The 20,975-nt window shown below is 41.0% G+C and overlaps 1 protein-coding gene across 1 annotated transcript in view; it reads right to left on the reverse strand.

Annotated features, from left to right (window-relative positions):
• The window catches only part of AGMO (alkylglycerol monooxygenase), a 441,192-nt gene that overhangs the window by 269,435 nt on the left and 150,782 nt on the right, over nucleotides 1-20,975 (reverse strand). Inside the window, 2 exon segments of the mRNA XM_030201313.1 lie at nucleotides 5,052-5,147; nucleotides 16,014-16,117. Of these exon segments, the coding sequence (XP_030057173.1) occupies nucleotides 5,052-5,147; nucleotides 16,014-16,117 (200 nt within the window).

Genomic DNA, 20,975 nt, shown 5'->3' on the forward strand with positions numbered 1-20,975 from the left:
AACTTGTATCCTTGACCCAAGAAATTGTTGAGAAATGTTTCTGAAGTAGAGCCTCAAGACATTGTTTCTGTCAGACTCGAAGGCGAAGGTTACCAATAAAGTTGTACGTTCTGTAATTACCTCCAAAGAGGTTTGCAATAACTCAGTTCTTTAATAGCTTACCATTTTCACGGAGGACAGTACCACAGTATATACCATAATGAATCCAAATATATTTCATCAAATTTTTCACACACACCATGCATTCCAAACCTAGTTGATTACTAGCTTCTCACATATGCATATTTAAAAATTCCCTATAAAAATATGCTACACCCCATTTATCCTCATGTGGAACATGGAGAGCTTTGTAGTCCAGTGGGCAAAGTTCTCTTTATTTAGGATCAATCATCTAATAAGGCCAGCCATGTTTAAGTAATAAATGGGAATCCAGGATGACTATCATCCAATAGGTCTCTGAGTCTTGTTGCTGACTTAGGGTCCTTTTACTATGGTGTGCTGAAAAATGAGCTGAGCTAGTGTAGGAGCGTGTTTTGGGCACGCACAGATCCATTTTTCAGTGTGCCTATAAAAAAGACCTTTTTTACATTTTTGCCAAAAATGGATGTGAATCAAAATTAAAATTGGCACGTGTCCATTTTGGGTCTGAGACATTATCGCCACCCATTGACTTAGTGGTAAGATCTCACGCAGTAACCATGTGGTAATCATCTACGTGCGTAGAATGATGATTACTGCCCGGTTTCCACCATGCGCAGAAAAATAAAAATTATTTTTTGGCACAGGTAGTGGACACAGGTAAAATATGAAATTGCCACCTGGGCCACGCAGTAGCCAGGTGGTAACTCCAAACTGACGTACGTAGGACGCATGTACGCCAGGGGCGTAGCCAGATTTTGGTGGGAGGGGGTCCAGAGCCTGAGGTGAGGGGGCACATTTTAGCTCACCCAGCACCACTGACCCCCCACCCATTTTAACCCCCCCCCCCCGCCATTTTTGACCTCCCCGCCTCCACCACCACCTTTGACCCCCCCATTGCCAACCCTTTCAACCCCCTCTTCCCGCCGCCGCCAACCCTCCCCCGCCACCACCGTCGGGTACCTTTGCTGGCGGGGGTCCCCAACCCCTGCCAGCTGAAGTACTCTTCTCCGATGCGGCCTGTCCTGCACGCATATCAGGCTCACAGAAACAAAAGCCTGCCCTTGCAGATCAGCAACGTGGCTGCGCCAGAGAAGAGGACTTCGGCTGAAGGGGGTTGGGGACCCTTGCCAGCAAAGGTACCCTGGTGTACATGCCTATGCGGCTTAGTAAAAGGGCCCCTTGTTGCGGCCATTATTTATAGTTCTCTCAATAAAATTAGGAGTTCAGGGTAAACAATTACCTGGATTGTGACCCCGCAGTCCAGACACTCAGTGCCGTAGTGAGGGTGCGTGACACTCGGGGCAGGTCGCCACTTCGCACCCCCCCCCCCCCCGGTGCAGGGCACGGCGCCCCCCCTCCGGAGAGCACCCCCCCCCCGAAACGCACCCTACCTTTCAGTGGGGGGCAGGCGGGAGGGCCGATCTGCCCCCAGTGCACGTCACTGGGAGCTGCGTCGGCTCTGCTGCTTCCCTGCTTTCTCTGCCCCGGAACAGGAAGTAACTGGGTATATCATGCTGGGCTGACTGGCAGTCCTAAATTGCTTCATACCTGACCAGACATCATAGCACCAGTGCCTCCTCCCTACCACTAATCCTGCAATAATAATAATACTACAGGGGATTGTCATACATCAATGAACAATAACTAAAGTTTCAAAAAAAACCCTCCAGAATAAACCTCAGCATTAGGTGGGCTACTTATCTTGGTGTTATGAAGAGGTGGTAGTTGGTATAATCTGGTCCAGCAGGGACCTCAGTATATTTGGTGACGTGCAATGAAATAAAAGTGCCTTAAAGAATGTTCCCTGTCTTCATTTTTGGTTCCCTACATGCAAGCATGTTTCGCTGGAGAGCGTCTTCAGGGGAACGCTATTCTGAAAATAACAAAACAGATAACAGAATTCAACTGGCGTCATACTCACAGATCCAATCTCATATTTTAACTGTGATATATGCAATTAAAAAAACTAAAGCTTGAAAAAATCTTTGTAGGCCAACCTGTGGCGGGAACTGCCCAACTTCTACCTTCAACCGGCGGGGACTCCGGTGCATGTGCAGTAACATCGCTCCTTGACACTCCCCTTCCTTTTAAACCTTATGAAAGGAGTGTCACCGCCCACCAATCAATCTCCTTGTTCTGGCCATGGGGGTTCACCATGCGCCACTGATAGATTAAGTGCTGTTCCTTATGTACCACCTCTTCATAACACCAAGATAAGTAGCCCACCCGACGCTGAGGTTTATTCTGGAGGTTTTTTATTCTGGAGGTAGTTATTGTTCATTGATGTATGATAATCCCCTGTAGTATTATTATTGCAGGATTAGTAGTAGGGAGGAGGCACTGGTGCTATGATGTCTGGTCGGGTATGAAGCAATTTAGGACTGCCAGGCAGCCCAGCATGATATACCCAGTTACTGAGCACTATAAGCATATTTCAAGAAATATATATCACTACAGTCAGGTTTTGTGTTATTTTGTTGTAATACTTACTTAATATAAGAAAAAACAAACGGATAGTGTATACCCTAGAGGAGATTAGCAGTTAAAATTTAATGCCAATAAGTGTAGAGTGATGCACTGGGGGTGCAGAAACCCAAAAAAGAGATACCGGATAGGAGAGGAGAGGAGAGGAGAGGAGAGGAGAGGAGAGATTAGTAAGCTCGACTCAGGAGAGAGACCTTGGGGTGTTGGTGTCTGAGGATCTAAAGGTGAAGAAACAATGCAACAAGGCGATGACCGTGGCCAGAAGGATGCTAGGCTGCGTAGAGAGGGGTATAACCAGCAGAAGAAAGGAGGTGTTGATGCCCCTCTACAAGTCGTTAGTGAGGCCCCCACTTGGAGTATTGTGTTCAGTTCTGGAGGCCATATCTTGCTAAAGATATAAAAAGACTGGGCGCGGTGCAAAGAAAAGCTAGAAAAATGGTATGGGATTTGCGTTGCAAACCGTACGAGAGATTTGCTGACCTGAAAATTTATACCTTGGAGGAAAGGAGAAAAAAGGGTGACATGATACAGACGTTCAAATATTTGAAAGGTATTAATCCGGAAATGAACCTTTTTCGGAGACGGGAAGGCGGTAGAACTAGAGGACATGAATTGACTAATGTCAGGAAGTATTTTTTCATGGAGAGGATGGTGGATATGTGGAATGCCCTCCCGCGGGAGGTGACGGAGATGAAAATGGTAATGGAATTCAAACATGCGTGGGATAAACACAAAGGAATCCTGTCTAGAAGGAAAGGTTCCACGGAATCTTAGCGGAGATAGGGTGGCGATGCCGGTAATTGGGAAACAAAACGGGAGCTGGGCAGACTTCTACGGTCTATGCCCTGATCGTGACTGAATAGAAAGGGATGGGACTATAGCTTCAGAATTTAGTACAAGAACAGTGCTGGGCAGACTTCTACGGTCTGTGCCCTGAGAAAGGCAAGGACAAATCAAACTTGTGTATACATATAAAGTATCTTGTTGGGCAGACTGAATGGACCGTACAGGTCTTTATCTGCCATCATTTACTATGTTACTATGTTAGTTATTCACCACTATCGCCTTTCTAGCTTCATAATATTCCTTTCCCCTGCTGTTTCCCTCTCTTCCACTCATCTACTTTATATTCTGATTTGCACTAGAATTATTATGTTGTACTTTTCCCAAACATTGTAAGCCACATAGAGCCTGCCTTGGTGGGATTATGTGGGATATAAATGTTCACAATAAATAAATAAATAAATAAAATGTGAATTAATCAATTACTGGCTGATATTCAAAGGCTGATATGTGGTTAGCAGGTGCTGCTAACTGGATAAGAACCGGCAAGTGGGATATTCAACGACACTAACCAGACAGTGCCGCTGAATATTCCTTCTGACCACATTGGGCCTATCGGACAGTGTCGGGGAAATCTGTGGGCAGAGTTTAGTTTGAGCTGTAGGTCATCCAGTTAGTGGTTTCAATATTACCGCTTATCAGATAGCACTGCCAGTCAGTGTTGATTCTTCGATATTCGACACCGGCAGGTATCTGGATCTTGGTACTCAGTATCCAGTGGATTCTTACCTGTGGTGGCTGGCATTTTAAAAATCACTGACCACTGTGGGATGAATATCAGCCCCTTATCCCCCTGTTTACGAAGCCATGGCTGTCGGTGCAGAAATGCCGACACAGCCCATTCACTGTGTCGGTATTGCCATGCGGCTTTGTAAAAAGGGGGGGGGGGGTTAGTTTTTAGAATGACTGGCAAGAGCTAAACTACTCTGTTTAGTTTGCCTCATTCTTGAAATGGATGTGGAAATGATAGCTTTTTCAAACATTGGGTAGAGAAAACCATTTGCAATAAAATCAATTTCTTATTCCTAAGTAACAAAGTCAAAAGTAAATGGCACTACTGGGCCCTTTTTAAAAAAAAGTGTGGCAAATTTTGCATTTGCTGCATGATTAATGTAAAATTTAATATGCCTGTGCGGTAAGTGCAGGGGGCGTGCCCTGCATTAATCTCACAGGGTAGTCAGGTAACGCAGCATGTATCGCAGTGTGGGCCTAGTAAAGAAAGAACAGAGGTGCCATTGCAACTGTTGCACTTCCCTCCTCTACCTCTACAGTTCAGGTTCCTTCTGCAGCACAACCCCAATTCCTCTCCAGATACCCACAAAACATTTACCAAAGCCCCATCTCCCCTCCCCGACACCCACAATACAAATACAAAAATCTCTGGCCATACAGAGGTTTGAAGCTGCTGCTCCACTTTCTGTGAGGAAACCACCGCTGAAGTCGTCTTGGATGATCAGTTGTGCTATCAGGGCAAAGCCTGTTTTTTCCTGAAAGGATTCAGAAAAAAATAAAGCTTCTACAAGTAGTTTGCTGGAATACTGCATGAGGATCACTTTGAAAGTATAGCTCAAGCCCTGATTTACCTCTGTGTGTATCCAAAACTGGTACAGAAGGTTGAATTGAAAATGAACAGCAGCCACCGATGGCGGTATAAAGAGAGCCATAGGACAGTAGAAAATCTGAGAAAATGAAAAAGATGCATACATTGTCATTTGTTTACAGGTCACTTATGTTGTACATTAAGTTTTAACATAAAAGAGTATGAATCTTCCTACTAGCGTTGCCTTTATTAAAATATGGCTTTTCCAGAGAGAAATTTGCATTTGTTTAGTTAGTTTAAAGTATATTTTACTTTCTTTGCTCATCATTCCACTGCTAGGCCTGGTTATTTACTGTTAATTACCTATACCAGGGGTCCTCAAAGCCAGTCCTCGAGGTCCACATCCCAGCCTGGTTTTCAGCATTTCCACAATGAGTATGTAAAAGATCTATTTGCATTCAATAGAAGCAGTGAATGAAAATAGATCTCATACATATTCATTGTGGAAATCCTAAAAACCAGGCTAGGGTGTGGACCTTGAGTACTGGATTTGAGGAACCCTGGACTATACAAACAACCCAAGTCAAAACTATAGCATGAAATAATTAAATATTAATTAACCAGGTGATGCTAAGATTTTTCATTCTTTTTTTGCCACTGTAGCATTCAAATTATGTATACCAGCAAAGGCTAGCGGTAGACACCTGCAAATAAAGGAAAGCTGAATTCATCAGAAAGGATGCAATGGATTTCCTGTAGTAGATTTACTGCTCACACATGCTAAGCTGCATTATCCAGTACAAGCATTCAAAACAGAAGTGTTAGGATGGATGGAATGCATGATGCAAAATTTCTGGCTACATTTATAGCCACAAGCATTACATCAGAAAGAAATACATATGTATGAGAAAAACTGCTTATGCTTAAGAAAACAAAATTGCTCAGAATAAGCTAGAATCAGACATTAAGCAGATGCCAGAAGGCTTACAAAGCTTGAACTCATTAGGTACATGGCGCCTTCCGTAACCTTTGAACACCTTTCTGGGTCAGAGAAATGGAATGGTGATCAATGCTTCAGTTAACCTTAATCTGGATTTTAGAAATGGACTAAAATATTTCAAACCATACAGGAGGGATGTAGTTCAACTCCAAAAGAGTGTTATTTTTACTCACATGTTTGGGTACACAATATTATATGAATATAAGCCATTTCCCACCTGGTCAAGCTAATTATCTGAAAACAAGAAAGTTCAAATCACAGGACAAGGTACTGGCTATCAACTTTCTATTCTTCTGCTTTCACCCTCAGCTTTCTTCCCCTTCAGAAAAGTAAAAAATGTTACCATATGGTAAAAATCAAAGACAGCAGCTTTTTATTTGCCCTAACAATTTTCAGTGCCCATCACTTGCTATTTTGATGCTCCATTTTTCATGCTATGCTTCGAGTTTTGTGCACTGTATGGTGAGCCTGTCCCATGGGTGTTAAGATTTTTTTTAGGGTGATTTTGTTAAACTATATTCTGCACATGAAGAGGTACACAGCATCACTGTCTATGGGACAGCTTAAGCAGCTTCATGGTGTATAATAGTGCTAGAATTTATTCAATGGTTACAGAGCAAGCACAGTTAAGAGGACTGAACTTGCTGATGCACCTTTCATTATCCTAGTCTCTAAGGGGTCCTTTTACAAAGCAGCGGTAGGGCTAATGCATGGGCAGCATGCGTCAAATCAGCACTACTGCTGGGGTAGTGCATGTGCTGGTTATTGCAGTAGAAAATAATTTTCTACTGCGGAGGGGCGTTCCTGGTGGTAATTGACAGCTAACCCACATTGGTGTGTACTGCATGATTATTTATTTATTTATTTAGGTATTTATTTTACAGTGCTTATATCCCACAATTTCCCACCTCTGGCAGGCTCAATGTGGCTTACAACATTTGAATAACAAATAGACAGGGTACAATAAATGGAAAGGGGTAAGCAGGGCAGAGAGGTAAGGATAAAGAAATGGGTCAGTCCATAATAGCAGCGTCAGTCCATAATGGCAGCGTCCTGAGGTTAGTGAGGCTGGACAGGATTTTTGGGGTACGCTTGCTCAAATAAGCAGGTCTTAAGCGACTTCCTAAAACAGTCAGATGATCCTGGACCGTTTTCACTGATTTTGGTAGGGCATTCCACAAGTGAGTACCGACGTAGGCAAAGGTGGAAGCATACATGGTTTTATACTTCAGCCTAGAACACGCAGGGTAATGGAGGGTTAAGTAAGAATGGGCAGTTCTGAGTGAGTTTCTTGGTGGTAAGTGGACAAGGGCGTCCATGTACGCAGGGGCTGCTCCATAGAGAATCTTGTGGACTAGGGCACAGATTTTAAAAGTTATACGCTCTTGTACAGGAAGCCAATGTAATTTCTCAAGAAGTGGACTGGAACTGGTGAACTTTGACACTCCATATATGAGTCGAGCTGCTGTGTTTTGGACGGTTTGTAGCTTCTTTAAGAGTACACCAGTGCACCCTGTGTAGATGCCATTGCAGTAATCCAGTCGGCTCAAGACTAACGATCTGACTAGATTGCAAAAAAACTCCCCTTGGGAAATATGGTTTCACTCGCTTTAGCTTCCAGAGAGAGAAGAATGCTTTCTTGGTGGTTGAGATGGTATGATCCAGCAGCGTTAAGTTCCGATAAGTTGGTGGGCCTGATCTTATTAAAGGGAGAGGCAAGAATGAGGCAATGAGTTTTTTCGGTGTTAAGTTTTAAATTGAAGGCGTTGGCCCAAGCAAGCATGGTATTAATTCCAAGGCTGATGTCATCAGCAATCTCTGCGAAGCTCGTACGAAATGGGACGTAAATGGTGACATTGTCTGCATAGATAAATGGGTGAAGGCCAAGTTTTGAAAGGGCTGCAGCCAGAGGAATCAGCATTACATTGAAAAGAGTAGGAGAGAGCGGCGAGCCTTGGGGTACTCCACAAATCTGGTGCCACAGAGAGGATAACTGTGAGCCAGACTTCACCTGGTAGGTCCTGGTGGTTAAGAAGCTGGTTAGCCAGGCTAAGACATTCCCTCTGACACCAAAGTAATCGAGAAGTCTCAGCAGGATGGCATGGTCTACCATGTCAAAAGCACTTGATAAGTCAAATTGCAGTAATAGAATGCTTCTACCTATTGCTATTTCATGCTGTGTGAGTAGCACATGAGCCCTTACCATTAGGTCAATGACTAGAGGTAAGGGCTCAGGCAGTAAATAGCCACGCACTACCTTTAATTTTAGCGCACGGCCATTTACTGCCCCATTGAAAAATGTTGTATTTTCCCAGCCATGGTAAAACAAAATGGCCCAGCATGCTCCAAAAACATGTGTCACACGACCACAGGCCACTTTTTACCATGGCTCAGTAAAAGAACCCCTACGTTTCCAAATTTATTTATTTATTTATTGCATTTGTATCCCACATTTTCCCACCTCTTTGCAGGCTCAATGTGGCTTACAATACATCATGAGTGATGGAAATATATTAGAAAATAACTCTTGATATACTACCTAAGGGACAACCATCAAGGTGGTTTACAATTCCAAATCACAACAGAAAGAAGCAGAACTACAATAAAACCAGGAAAGTAGAGGTGTGAAAGTTAAAGAAAATCCAAGAGCATTAAAGGTGAGCATGAAGAATAGACGAGGGTAGGAAGGATGCCAACTATAGTCTGAGTCACACCCGTGACTGGCAAAGGTTGGCTGGAGTCAAAAGCAAGTGTGAACAGGTGAGCTTCGAGATGGGAGGTTTCAAGGGAGGTTTCAAGCCGTAAGGCTATGGGAAATGAATTCCAAAGTGAAGTGCCTATCACAGTAAATATCCAGGAATGGATAGTGGAAAGACGTACAGCGTACATGGTAGGAACTTGAACAAAAAGCATTACTGCTGTGCACCTTTATCGCTGGATTCTGTAGAGGTGGCCCAAAGTTAGGTGTACTATTTTGGGCATGAATTGCAGATCCACATGTAAAATAATTAGCCACCTAGGTGATAATAATCAATTATTAGAATTAGAAAGCACTTAATTGGTAGTAATTATGGATTTGCCCTACACTGTGGTCTATAACGTACGTGCCTACATTTCACAGCGTGCAATTCCAAAGGGGGGCATAGTCATGAGAGGGGCCTGGGCAGGGCTAAGGTGTTACGTACTGGTTCCAATCTGCACTTCAGAATAGTAAAACAAAAAAGATCTGATGCAATAGTAATCTCTTATCAATCAAATTTCAATGTAATCCAATGCGAAAATTTGGAGGAAAAGACCTCAAAGACCTTAGAACAGAACAAAACAATTAGTAAATGTCGGTTCACTTCAGGTTCAGTTTCAGGTTCATGGCAACCCTTTAGTAAAAAGACCTCTTATTTATTAAAAGAAATATTAATGTGTTGAACTTTTTAACATGCTGATCTACTTAGTGCACAATAATTGATAGGTTAATATGTATTAAATTGATTTAGCTCACGCTAAAACGTTAAGACATGCTAACAGAGAAGCACAGCAGTACTGCATCATGGTATAGCTGAAAAGATAATAAAAGAAAGGCTAGAGTTCATAAATTACAGGAAATTACAGAAAGAGGAAGAAAGGCAACAATATTTGGCAAAGGTTAGATAAGATGGAAATGTAATTAGGAGAGCAAAGATGCAAATGGTAGCAAAAATCGCTGAAATGGTAAAATGGGAATAGTACTTTTTATGTAGGAATGTTAAAGACCAGAGGAAGTACAAACATGGCATTTCAAGACTTAAAGTTGGAAAAAAGAATATGTAAAGGCTGATGACAAAAAGTGTAATTGCTTAGCAAGTATTCTGTTCAGTGTTCACTGAGGAAGCGCTAGAAGCAGGACCGGAGAAAACAGATGCAAAAGGGCCCAGAAGTATGACCACAGAAAACAGACACAAACAGAAATGGAAGTGAGGTAAATCTCAAGCCAATTTCAAAAGCCTGTGTTCATGAGCTATAACATTGGAATTCGTACCACTTCCTTGTACTTATTCTTGTTACTAAATAATCAGATCCAAAAAAATAAAACGTCAAATTTGGTGCAACATTAGCCACAGCTTTATTAAGAATGTCAATATTAAAGCATGAGATAAACCAACGTCCAAAAATAGGTGAAAACATTTACTTGGAAAAAACACCATAGAATAATTACAAGTACTATAGTTTTTATAAGAGGTGCAAACAAAGAGCAGATCAATGAAGAAAGTCCAGAAAATTGTTGATTCACCACAACATTCAGTTAAGAGACCTAAAAGCCCGACATGGCCATATCTCACCCACACAAGGGCTGCATCAGGGGCATACAAGGACTGTTAGTAAGAACCTAAGTAAATCAATATGGCACAACTAATGAAAACATAAATAATGGAAATCATAAAAACAAGACAAATTATATCTGAATTTAACTAAAAAGACTAAAATTAAAAGTATAAATTGCTCAAAACAATTTGGGAGGAGTAACAGAAATAGGCTTGCCTAAGTGGTGTATTCAGGCTCCACCTACTTGATAAAGGCTAAAAAGTAAAGAACAAAAGAGCATAAGCAAACAAAATAGCCATAAAATAAAAATACCAAGAAGAAAGATTGTGTGAACAGGATGGGTATCACTTGGCATCTCTCTCTGAAATAGCAGCACACAATGACAGCTTGTTGTGGTGAAACTGCTGGCACCGATTCAATGCTGCTTATGTCTCCAGCCAAAGAGGTCAAGGGTCAAATCTTAAAACACTTTGAAAAAACCTCTAAAATCCACCAAAAGATTCTCTAAGCCTCATAAAATCAATTGGGCATGCCTCAAAAGGACAATAAAAATCAGTTTCACAATTAAAAAAATGAAATATGTTTTAAAAACAACTCAATCGCAGTTGGAAACGCTGAAAATTGCAGATACTCTCGAAACTCAATAAAAGTGTACTAACAGGATCATTTTCAAAAGAGAAAAATGTCCAAAAAGTGGCATGTCTGCATTTGGATGCTTTTCTCACAAATATTTCCAAAACTTATTTTTAGACGTTTTTCTCTGAAGTCCGCCAGAAGTGCGTCCAAATCTGAAGGGGGAATGTCAGGGGTATGTTCAGAGCAGAACTTGGGCATTCCTAAGACTTAGACCTTTTTCAACCATAATGGAACAAAACAAAACTGTTCAGGACTAAAACGTAGACGTTTTGAGCTAGACTTGTTTTTATTACAAATAAGGCACAACATGGTACCTAAAATAACCAGATGACCACTGGAGGGAATAAGGAATGACTTCCCTTTATTCCCCCATTAGTCACTAACCCCCTCCCACCCCCCCCAAAAAATTATGCCAGTCTCAGATGTTATACTCAGCTCTATTAGAACAGCATGCAGGTCCCTGGAGTAGTCTAGTGTTGGGTGCAGTGCACTGCAGCCAGGTAGACCTAGGCTCCTACATCCCCCTACCTGTTACACTTGTGGTGGAAACTGTGAGCCCTCCAAAACTCACCAGAAACCCACTATACCCACATATAGGTGCCCTCTTCACCTGTAAGGTCTATGATAGTGGTGTACAGTTGGGGGTAGTGGGTTTTGGGGGGGCTCAGCACACAAGGTAAGGGAGCAATGGTGAGATGTGTACCTGGGAGCAGTTTATGAAGTCCACTGCAGTACCCCCTAGGGTGCCCTATTGTTGTCCTGGGATGTCAGGGGGACCAGTCTACTAAAAATGCTGGCTCATCCTGCAGTCCAACAGCTTGATTTTGTGTGTTTCACACTTGGACTTTATTTTCGAAAATGGACCAAAAAAACAAAACATCCAAATCACAAAACCTCGTTCGGAACTGTATTTTCAAAAACAAAAGATATACATTTTTCTCTTTCGAAAATGACCTTCTCTCCTATTCAGTTTTTGGACGATTTTCGCAAAACGTCCAAAGTTGACATCATATCAAAAATGTCCCTCTTGATCAATAAAGAATCATATGATTAGCTAAATTGCATCATTTTTATAAATTTAAAGCATTAAAATCACTTTAAAAATGTTAAAAACGCTATGCATTCCAAGCTATGCATTGCAATGATATCACTACATTCCAATGACATCATTGTGCATTCCATTCCAGAGGAAAGTGCAACTTTGTTTCCACAAGCATAAAAGATGGATTCACATTGGAAATGATATGCCTGCTTATAATCGAACGAGAAAAACGCCCAAGTTCCGACCTAAATCGGGAGATGGACGTTTATCTCACAAAACCAAATAAAGCGGTATAATCGAAAGCCGATTTTTGGACGTTTTCAACTGCAATCCGTCGCGGATGCGGACAAAGTTGATGGGGGCGTGTCAGAGGTGTGGCGAAGGCGGAACTGGGGCGTGGTTATCTGCCGAACAGAGATGGGCGCATTTCACCGATAATGGGAAAAAAGTATGCGTTTTTAGCTAGAATTTAGGACACTTTTCCTGGAACCTGTTTTTTCACGAATAAGGCCCCAAAAAGTGCCCTAAATGACCAGATGACCACTGGAGGGAATCGGGGATGACCTCCCCTGACTCCCCCAGTGGTCACTAACCCCCTCCCACCACAAAAAATGAAGTTTCTCAACTTTTTATTTTCACCCTCAAATGTCATACCCAGCTCTCTGACAGCAGTATGCAGGTCACTGGAGGAGTTGTTAGGGGGTGCAGTGGACTTCAGGCAGGTGGACCCAGGCCCATCCCCCCTACCTGTTACAATTGTGCTGCTTAATGCTTATTAGTCGTCCAACCCCCCCAAACCCACTGTACCCACATGTAGGTGCCCCCCTTCACCCCTTAGGGCTATAGTAATGGTGTAGACTTGTGGGCAGTGGGTTTTGAGGGGGATTTGGGGGGCTCAACACACAAGGGAAGGGTGCTATGCACCTGGGAGCTCTTTTACCTTTTTGTTTGGTTTTGTAAAAGTGCCCCCTAGGGTGCCCGGTTGATGTCCTGGCATGTGAGGGGGACCAGTGCACTACGAATCCTGGCCCCTCCCACGAACAAATGCCTTGGATTTATTCGTTTTTGAGCTGGGCGCTTTCATTTTCCATTATCGCTGAAAAACAAAAACGCCCAGCTCACACATTGTTGAATAAAACATGGGCGTCTATTTTTTCCCAAAATACGGTTCGGTCCGCCCCTTCACGGACCCGTTCTTGGAGATAAACGCCCATGGAGATAGGCGTTTTCGTTCAATTATGCCCCTCATGGTCTCTCTTGTTTCCCACTGGTGTGAAACTGGACATTCTTGGATGGGTATTAAATGGTGGGTCACTGATTGTGTTCCCCCATTGCATTTGGGAGGCAACAGAGCTGAGCTGCTTACGGACCAGGAATAATATTGGATACACAAACTTAAAAAAGTGCAGCCAAGGGGTTTAAATGAAACTTTTTAATGGGCTTCTTTGTTATGATTAGTGCTCAGTTGTTGATGTCAGAGCCATTGATTGGTTAATTCATTAAATTAACCAATTAAATTAATTAAATCCTAATACATTTATTTATTTGTAACATTTGTATCCCACATTTTCCCACCCACTAGCAGGCTCAATCTGGCTTACATATTACCGTAAAGGCGATCGCCAAGTCCTGTGGGGGTAGACAAATATAATTTGAAGTAAGGGTCAGGTAAGGGGAGGGTATTAAGGTACAATAAGGGTCAAAGATAGTAAGGAACATATAAATAATTCACATTGAGCGTTTGTATTTCTAGAGCAACACCATTTTCTAGTTTTATAGTGGAGTTGTTGAGAGTGAACTGGAAGTCATTTTCAATTATGTGTTAGAATGACTGGATATTTTTTAAATTTATTGACATATCAGTGGTATCCTACAAGTATTTTCTATTTTTCAGTTGCGTTTTGAGAAGCTGCACACTGAAGCACAGCCAGCACTCAAAATATGATTCTGTTGGTGCTTTCTTTGTTCCACTACAGGCATGGGAGCCAACTTTTCAAAATGATTGGGGGTTCTAAACCCAACAGAAATTCTCTCTGCCTAGACACAGTGAAGGAATTTGTTCAATATTTGGAATTTCTCAAGCACCTACAGCACCCACAGAACTGGCTCCTATAATGCAGAATAAGTTTGCTGCATTCACTACAGTTTTTTTTTCAAATGACTTGTACTATTCGAATAGTTTGAATGCAATATTTTGATGCAATTCAATGATGAATTTTACAGAAGGCATGTTCTGATCTTCTGAATGTACATTTGGAAATTGAATAGCCTCTGTGATGATGGCCTCCTATAAAAGCGACAGTACCTGTAATTATTCTATGGTGTTTTTGTCAAGCAATATCTAAACATTAACAACCAGCAAGTTACCATCCTATACCCCTCCCAGGGTGGCCTCTATAACCTTTACTACCTCCTTGAAAAACATAGATAGTTGGTAACAACATAGCTGTCATTATGCACAAATATTAATATCAATAAAATTATTTCTATACACCCACAAAGGCCTGCAGTGATGCCAAGCCTTTGCTAACACAAAGAAGAAAAAGGATCAAGAGAGCAGTATGTAGATCTTAATGGAGAAAGGGTTTTACAAAGTGACTCTAGGAATTGAAGTTGAAAAGTAGACCAAGTTGATGAACCAGTAAGTAAAGAAGTAATCCCAGATTCATGAGGTACAAGAAAAGAGGTATCATTTAGACCATTTAAGTCTGGGAGAGGCGAAGGTGGAAAAAGCTTCTGTATATCACAGATCTTGGACAAGAAAAATTGGGATAAAACCTGAGGTGAAGGTATAATATTAATAGCCTCTCCCGATGAGAGGAAAAACAGAAGAATTCATGAGTGTATTAAAAGAAAAATGAACAGGAAAAAAGATGTAATAGTGCCTCTGTGTACGTCTCTGGTGAAATTTCATTTGGAGTACTATGCACAATTCTGGAGACTGCAATTTCAGAAAGATATATTAGATGGAGTTGGTTCTGCAGGCATCTACTAAAATAGCTGACAGCCTTCATCTTAAAGGATATAAGAACAGACTTAATCTAAATGTGTACTGTGGAGGAGAAGTGGAAAAGGGGAGATATGATACAGATATATAAATACCTCCAAAGAATAAATGCAAGTGAGTTGGGCTTTTTTCAATAAAACAAAGGTCTGGATAAAGGTGAAAGGGGGAAGACTCAGGAGTATTCTAAACAAATACTTTTTTACAGGAATTATAGTAAATATATAGAAAAGCTTTCCATTGGAGGTGGTAGAGATGAAAGCAGTGTAAAAATTCAAGAAAGCACGAGAAAAGCATCAAGGATCTCATTGGAAAAAGATGTGACTCTAGACACTGGGCAGTTGATTTAGATGGGTAAACTGGAAAGAGCATCTGGTCTTTTTCTTATTTCACTTCATATAATGGCAATTCTATGAACTGGTGCACCAGTTTAGGGGCCCCAGTGCTGTGTGCACAGTGCCAACTCTATAGCAGTATCTTGGCACCAAGATTCCATTATAGGATAGTAGCATAAGGTCGACATTGGTGCACCCATGTGTAAGTGTACCCTCTTACACCATGTCAATGGCAGGCATAAATTAGCACACCTAAGTACACCAAATGATGCGCGTAGTTTATAGTATTCTATAAACTACACACCAATCTGGAAGACACCTCCATGACCTGCTTATGCGCCACTCAAACGTATGCAGTTAGGTGCTATGGCACCTGGGTGATACCTTTTAAAAGAGTGACTTTTGCACACAAGTGCCTAATTGTCAATTTCATGTCATCTTTGATGTGTGTAAGTGATGCCTACCTCTAGGTGCCACTTTATAGTCTTGCGGCCTATGTTTCTTTGTTTAGGATGCATTTTCATAAAGCAGTGCAATACTGCATCATTGTGTTGCTAAAACATAAATACATTGACATCACGCCCCTCATTTCAAACTGTTAATATTAAATGTGATATGCATATATCTCTTCCTTTTTAAGAAGGAAAATTACCTTTAGACTGTCTAAAGTTTTCTATTGTGACGTCACTTACCCAAGATGTATACTTCTGCAAGACGGATTGTCTTAACGCTGTAGATAAATTGTAATCTTCTGAACTGTGATGTACTTGGTGTCCAGCCCACATAATATTAACCTCTACAAAACAGAAAAAAATTCAAATAAGAAAAGATTGTCAGACTGGGGTAGAGTCATATTTGTAGACTTGTCTGACAGCAATCAAGCACGTTTCTCTTCTTTCTACAATCATGCATGCACAACTTTATGCTCACACTTTATGCACACAAAACTGCACACACATTATAAAATGCTTACAGTTATGTGCCTAAGTTAACTGACAAATTATCTGATTAGTAGTAACAACCAATTATCAGTGATAATTGGTGTTAATGGGAACTAATTTGCAGTCATATGCATAATTGTACTTAGTATTTTATAACCTTTAGTGTGTGAAATCTATACCATCCAATATTTAAAATCATTTAACCGGCCAGGAATGGCTCCTGGCCATTTAAATGGCACTTAACTGGCTATCTGGCAATATTCAGCAGGAGATTGTTGGGCTCATTAATGTCTCCTTTGCTGTTCAACATTTTTCTTAGCCCTTTAGGTAAATTGTTATTCAACTTAGGGGTATTCTGTCTCTCAAATGCAGATGATATTTTGTGTTATGCCCAGAGTCTAATCTATGCTCCAAAATAGATTACGCTCGTAATTTAGGAGCATTAATTTTAGGAACGTAAATTTAGGCACATAACCTTTATAGAATAAGGCTCTTTGCACTAAATGTACCAAATCCAAATAGAAAATATACTCATTTTCTAAAAAATAAAAACGTCTTTATTTTTTTTCCAAAAATACTATTTCGAACAAGGTTTTCTGCTTTTTGTGTTTATTTTTTAGGCCATTTTCAAATAAAAAATATACAAGTCAAAAACGCACAAAATTAAGCCATTTGGATGTAGGAGGGGCCAGCATTTTTAGCAGACTGGTCCCACAGACATCCCGGTAGAGCAATGGGGCACCCTAGGGGGCATTGTTGTGAACTTCATACAAATGCTCTCAAGTACACATCTCACTGTTGCTCCCTTATCTTGTCTGCTGAGCCCTCCAAAACCCACCCATAACCCACTACCCTCAACTGTACACCACTACAATAGCTCTTATGGGTGAAGTGGGCACCTATATATGGGTACAGTGAGTTTCTGGTAAGTTTTGGAGAGCTTAAAGTTTCCACCACTTGTGTAATAGGTAGGAGGAGGTATGGGCCTGGGTCCACCTGTCTACAGTGCACTGCACCACAACTAACTGAGTGCAGGGGAGCAAATGATTTTGCTAGTTTGATATCTCAGCTCATATGATACTGTTTGATAGATTAGCAAATATTGGTATCTCAGGACCACTTCTTAATTGGTTTACGGATTTTTTGAAGAATCAATATTACTGTGTTCATCAGAAAGGGGAGTTATCAGGATTTTGGTCACTGGAGTGTGAAGTCCCTCAGGGCTCATCACTCTCACCGTTACTGTTTAATTTCTTTATGTCTTCTTTAGGGCTTCTTAAACTGAAACCGGGAGAGTTGTTGCTATCTTCCATAGACAATATATTATTTTTATTGCCTGTACCCTTGATTATTTTTGATTTGTCGGAAAACATTAATTCTGGGATAATGAGGATCCAAGAATGGGCTTTGTCTAAAATTGAGTCCTAATAAGACCAAAGTTTTATGGTTCAATAAATCTGATACAACAATATCTTCTCCTATAATACTGCCAAACTATAGAATTTTATCAATAGAAACTGAGTCTCGGGTACTCAGAGTGATTTTGGACTCCTCCTTATCTTATGGTCCACAGGTTAGTTATTTCTGGAGAAAGACACTCTTTAAATTAAGGCAGTTGAAACTGATTAGATCATTCTTTACAAAGGAGCCATGTGCACTTATAGTTCAGATAACGATACTTCCTCATCTTGATTACTGTAATGTATTATATCTGGGATTATACTCTACATATCTTTACAAATTACAGCTTATTCAGAATACTGTGGTGCAATTAATCTTCAAGATAAATAGATACACTAGTATCTTAAAGTATATAATGAAGTTGAATTGCATACTGTACCACGTCTTCTGTCTTCTGATAATCACAGTTTCTAATTCTTTATTTGGATTTTCCTCACGATTGGTCAATCAACTGATTCTACGTTCTACATGTTTTCGTAAGACGAAATTTCAAAAATTATTTAACATAATTTTTTGGTTGTGATTGTTCCATTATGGAACTCTCTCTCACAGTGCATTAGGATTGAGAGAGACTACCTTAAATTTCATAAGATATTAAACTTACTTTTTTGAACGCTGTTACTAAACTATTTCTGCTTTGGTTGCTTATGTCATGATGTTACCTTGAATGTCTTTCTAATTTAACTGTACATTGCATTGAACCCTCAGTGTAGGGAAATTGTGATTAATAAGCCTATATTGACATTGACTACACTACTCTGGGGACCTGCATGCTGCTCTACTGGACTTGGCTATCACATCTGAGACCTTTATAGATGCTGGTGAGTATTATTTTTATTCACATTTTTGGGGGGTGGGAGAGGGTCAGTGACCACTGGAGGAGTAAGGAAGTCATCCCTGAATCCTTCCAGTGGTAATCTGGTCATTTAGGACACCTTTTTATGTCTTATTCTTTAGAAAAACAGGCCTAGACCAAAACGTAAGTTTTTACCCTAGACATTTTGGTTTTGTTCCATCATGGCTGTAAAACATCCGAGTGTTAGGCATACCCTAATCCCGCCTTTGAAATGCCCCAACACGCCCCCTTGTGATTTGGGCACACTGCAGACGAAATACATAAATCAATTTCTGCAAAACAGGTTTTGAAAAGACTGATTTGGACGTTTTGAGAATAAATCTGTCCCAATGGTGCTTTATGGCACTTTTTGGATGTTTTTCTCTTTTGAAAATGAGCCTCTTAGTCAGGTTTCCTTTGTCTAATATTTTGTTTAAAGATCATAAATTATTCAGTATGACATATATGCAATAATTGGGGACATCGGCGGGGGGTGTAATTTTTCACATCATTTTAGGTGGGATGCATGAATTTTAGCATAGATCATGACATCTACATTTAACTATAAATCACTTCTATACTACTATAAATCACTTCTATAGTGCTACCAGTTGTACGCAGCACTTTACAATTGAACATGAAGAAGATAGTTCCTGCTTAAAAGAGCTTACAATCTAAATCAGGACAAACAGACAGGACCAAAAAGGATAAGGGAAGGACAGACAGAAGGACACATAAGGGTAAGATAAAAGTTACAAGTCAGGATTCGAAAGCAGCATCAAACAGGTAGGCCTTTAGCCTGGATTTAAGAACCTAATTGGCTTATGATACTGAATGAGTTTGGGATTCTTACCAGACTTTCTAACACTATGAGCAAGGCCTCCATAGATGTTCCAGACATGGCCACTGAAGAGATAAATGTTTGAAGCAGCTCCCCAAGCCTAAGGGTCAGTAAATCATGTTTGCAGAATATACCTCTAGAAAGGGAGAAAATCCTAATAAAAATATCATCTAGGTATAAACTGCCTGGGGATGAATTCCAAGATCACCCTCTATTATATTCAAAACTTATTAGAAATTATTCTCCTCAATGGTGGGCCAACAAAAGGCATACAGGGCAGCACCAATGGAAAGGGTTCTCTTATCACCAGAATACTGTTACCTGCACAATGAAGAAAATATTAATTAATAAACTACCAGGACAGGAACAAAGTCACTGGTCCCAACAACTACCAGGACAGCAGCAAAAATTCACTGATCCCAACAACATATCTGCCCTGCTGGACAACATAGGAGGACATTAATATTAAATGCAAAAAAGAAAAAAAAAGGAAGTTTCCGTAGTCCAGTCTACATGACTTTCACAGAATACACCGAAAATCGCACTATTACAACACGTTCAGCCTGTCCAATCATACATTCCCAGTCTATAACTCACAACACTGTCCAAATACTACAGCCACACAGACAACAAGGGCTCACCCATCTAGACTGGTGACAGATTCCAAAGTCCATTAACTCAAACGAGTCACCGACCTTGCAGTTGCTTCAACAGCTGGTTCTCCAACTCCAGCAATTCTCTGGGGCAGTCCAGAATCTGACCCTGTGTATGGACTACCTACAGAGGTCTGCAGCACCACAGGCCACTGCTCCTCCCCATTCAGTGGCCAGCACTGCTCTGGTAGCTGCCCCTGCAACATCTGGAATCTAGCTGGCTCTTCCAACCCAGTATGACGGGAACTCTAAAATCTGTAGGGAGTTTCTCGATCAATGCCAGACAATCTTCAAGCTCCAGGCAAGGAATTTCATTTTTGATAGAGCCCAAGTGGCCTATATCATTTCCCTACTGTCTGGCCAAGTCCTTGCATGGGTGTCTCCACTTTGGAAGAAGAACGACCTGCTACTTAATAACCTAAATGAGTTCCTTGAGCAGTTCCGAAGGTTAAAATCCACTACCGCAGGGTGTGCTCAGGTGCCCCATGGTAGTTTTGTGTTTGGTGCACACTACCCGTGCACTAAAAAATAGTAGATATTTTTTAGTGCTAGGGGTGTGTTTGGGGGAAGGAGTAGGTGTGCCCAACGCTAATTGGTGAGTGCAGCTGCATCGCTACACGCTAATCGATTAGCATGTGGTTAGTGCGGAGCTGTTACTGACACATTTACTAGGAGGTTAGGGTTCCTACAGTAATGAGGAAATTAGTGCATGGACATTTTGAAGAAATGGAAAATGTGGCCATTTTACTGCCGCTCTAAAAGTGGCCTCAGTGCGTGGGAAAGCCCCATGTTGATACCACAGACCACGTTTTAGCGCAGCTTAACAAAAGGACCCCTTAGAACATTAACCCTGGATTCTATATAGGTTTGCTAAATTTTGTTCTGGAAATTTGGGTGCGGAACGCAGATCCATGCGCAAACTA

This window comes from Microcaecilia unicolor, chromosome 1 (assembly GCF_901765095.1).
Source record: "Microcaecilia unicolor chromosome 1, aMicUni1.1, whole genome shotgun sequence".
NCBI classification, from domain to species: Eukaryota; Metazoa; Chordata; class Amphibia; order Gymnophiona; family Siphonopidae; genus Microcaecilia; species Microcaecilia unicolor.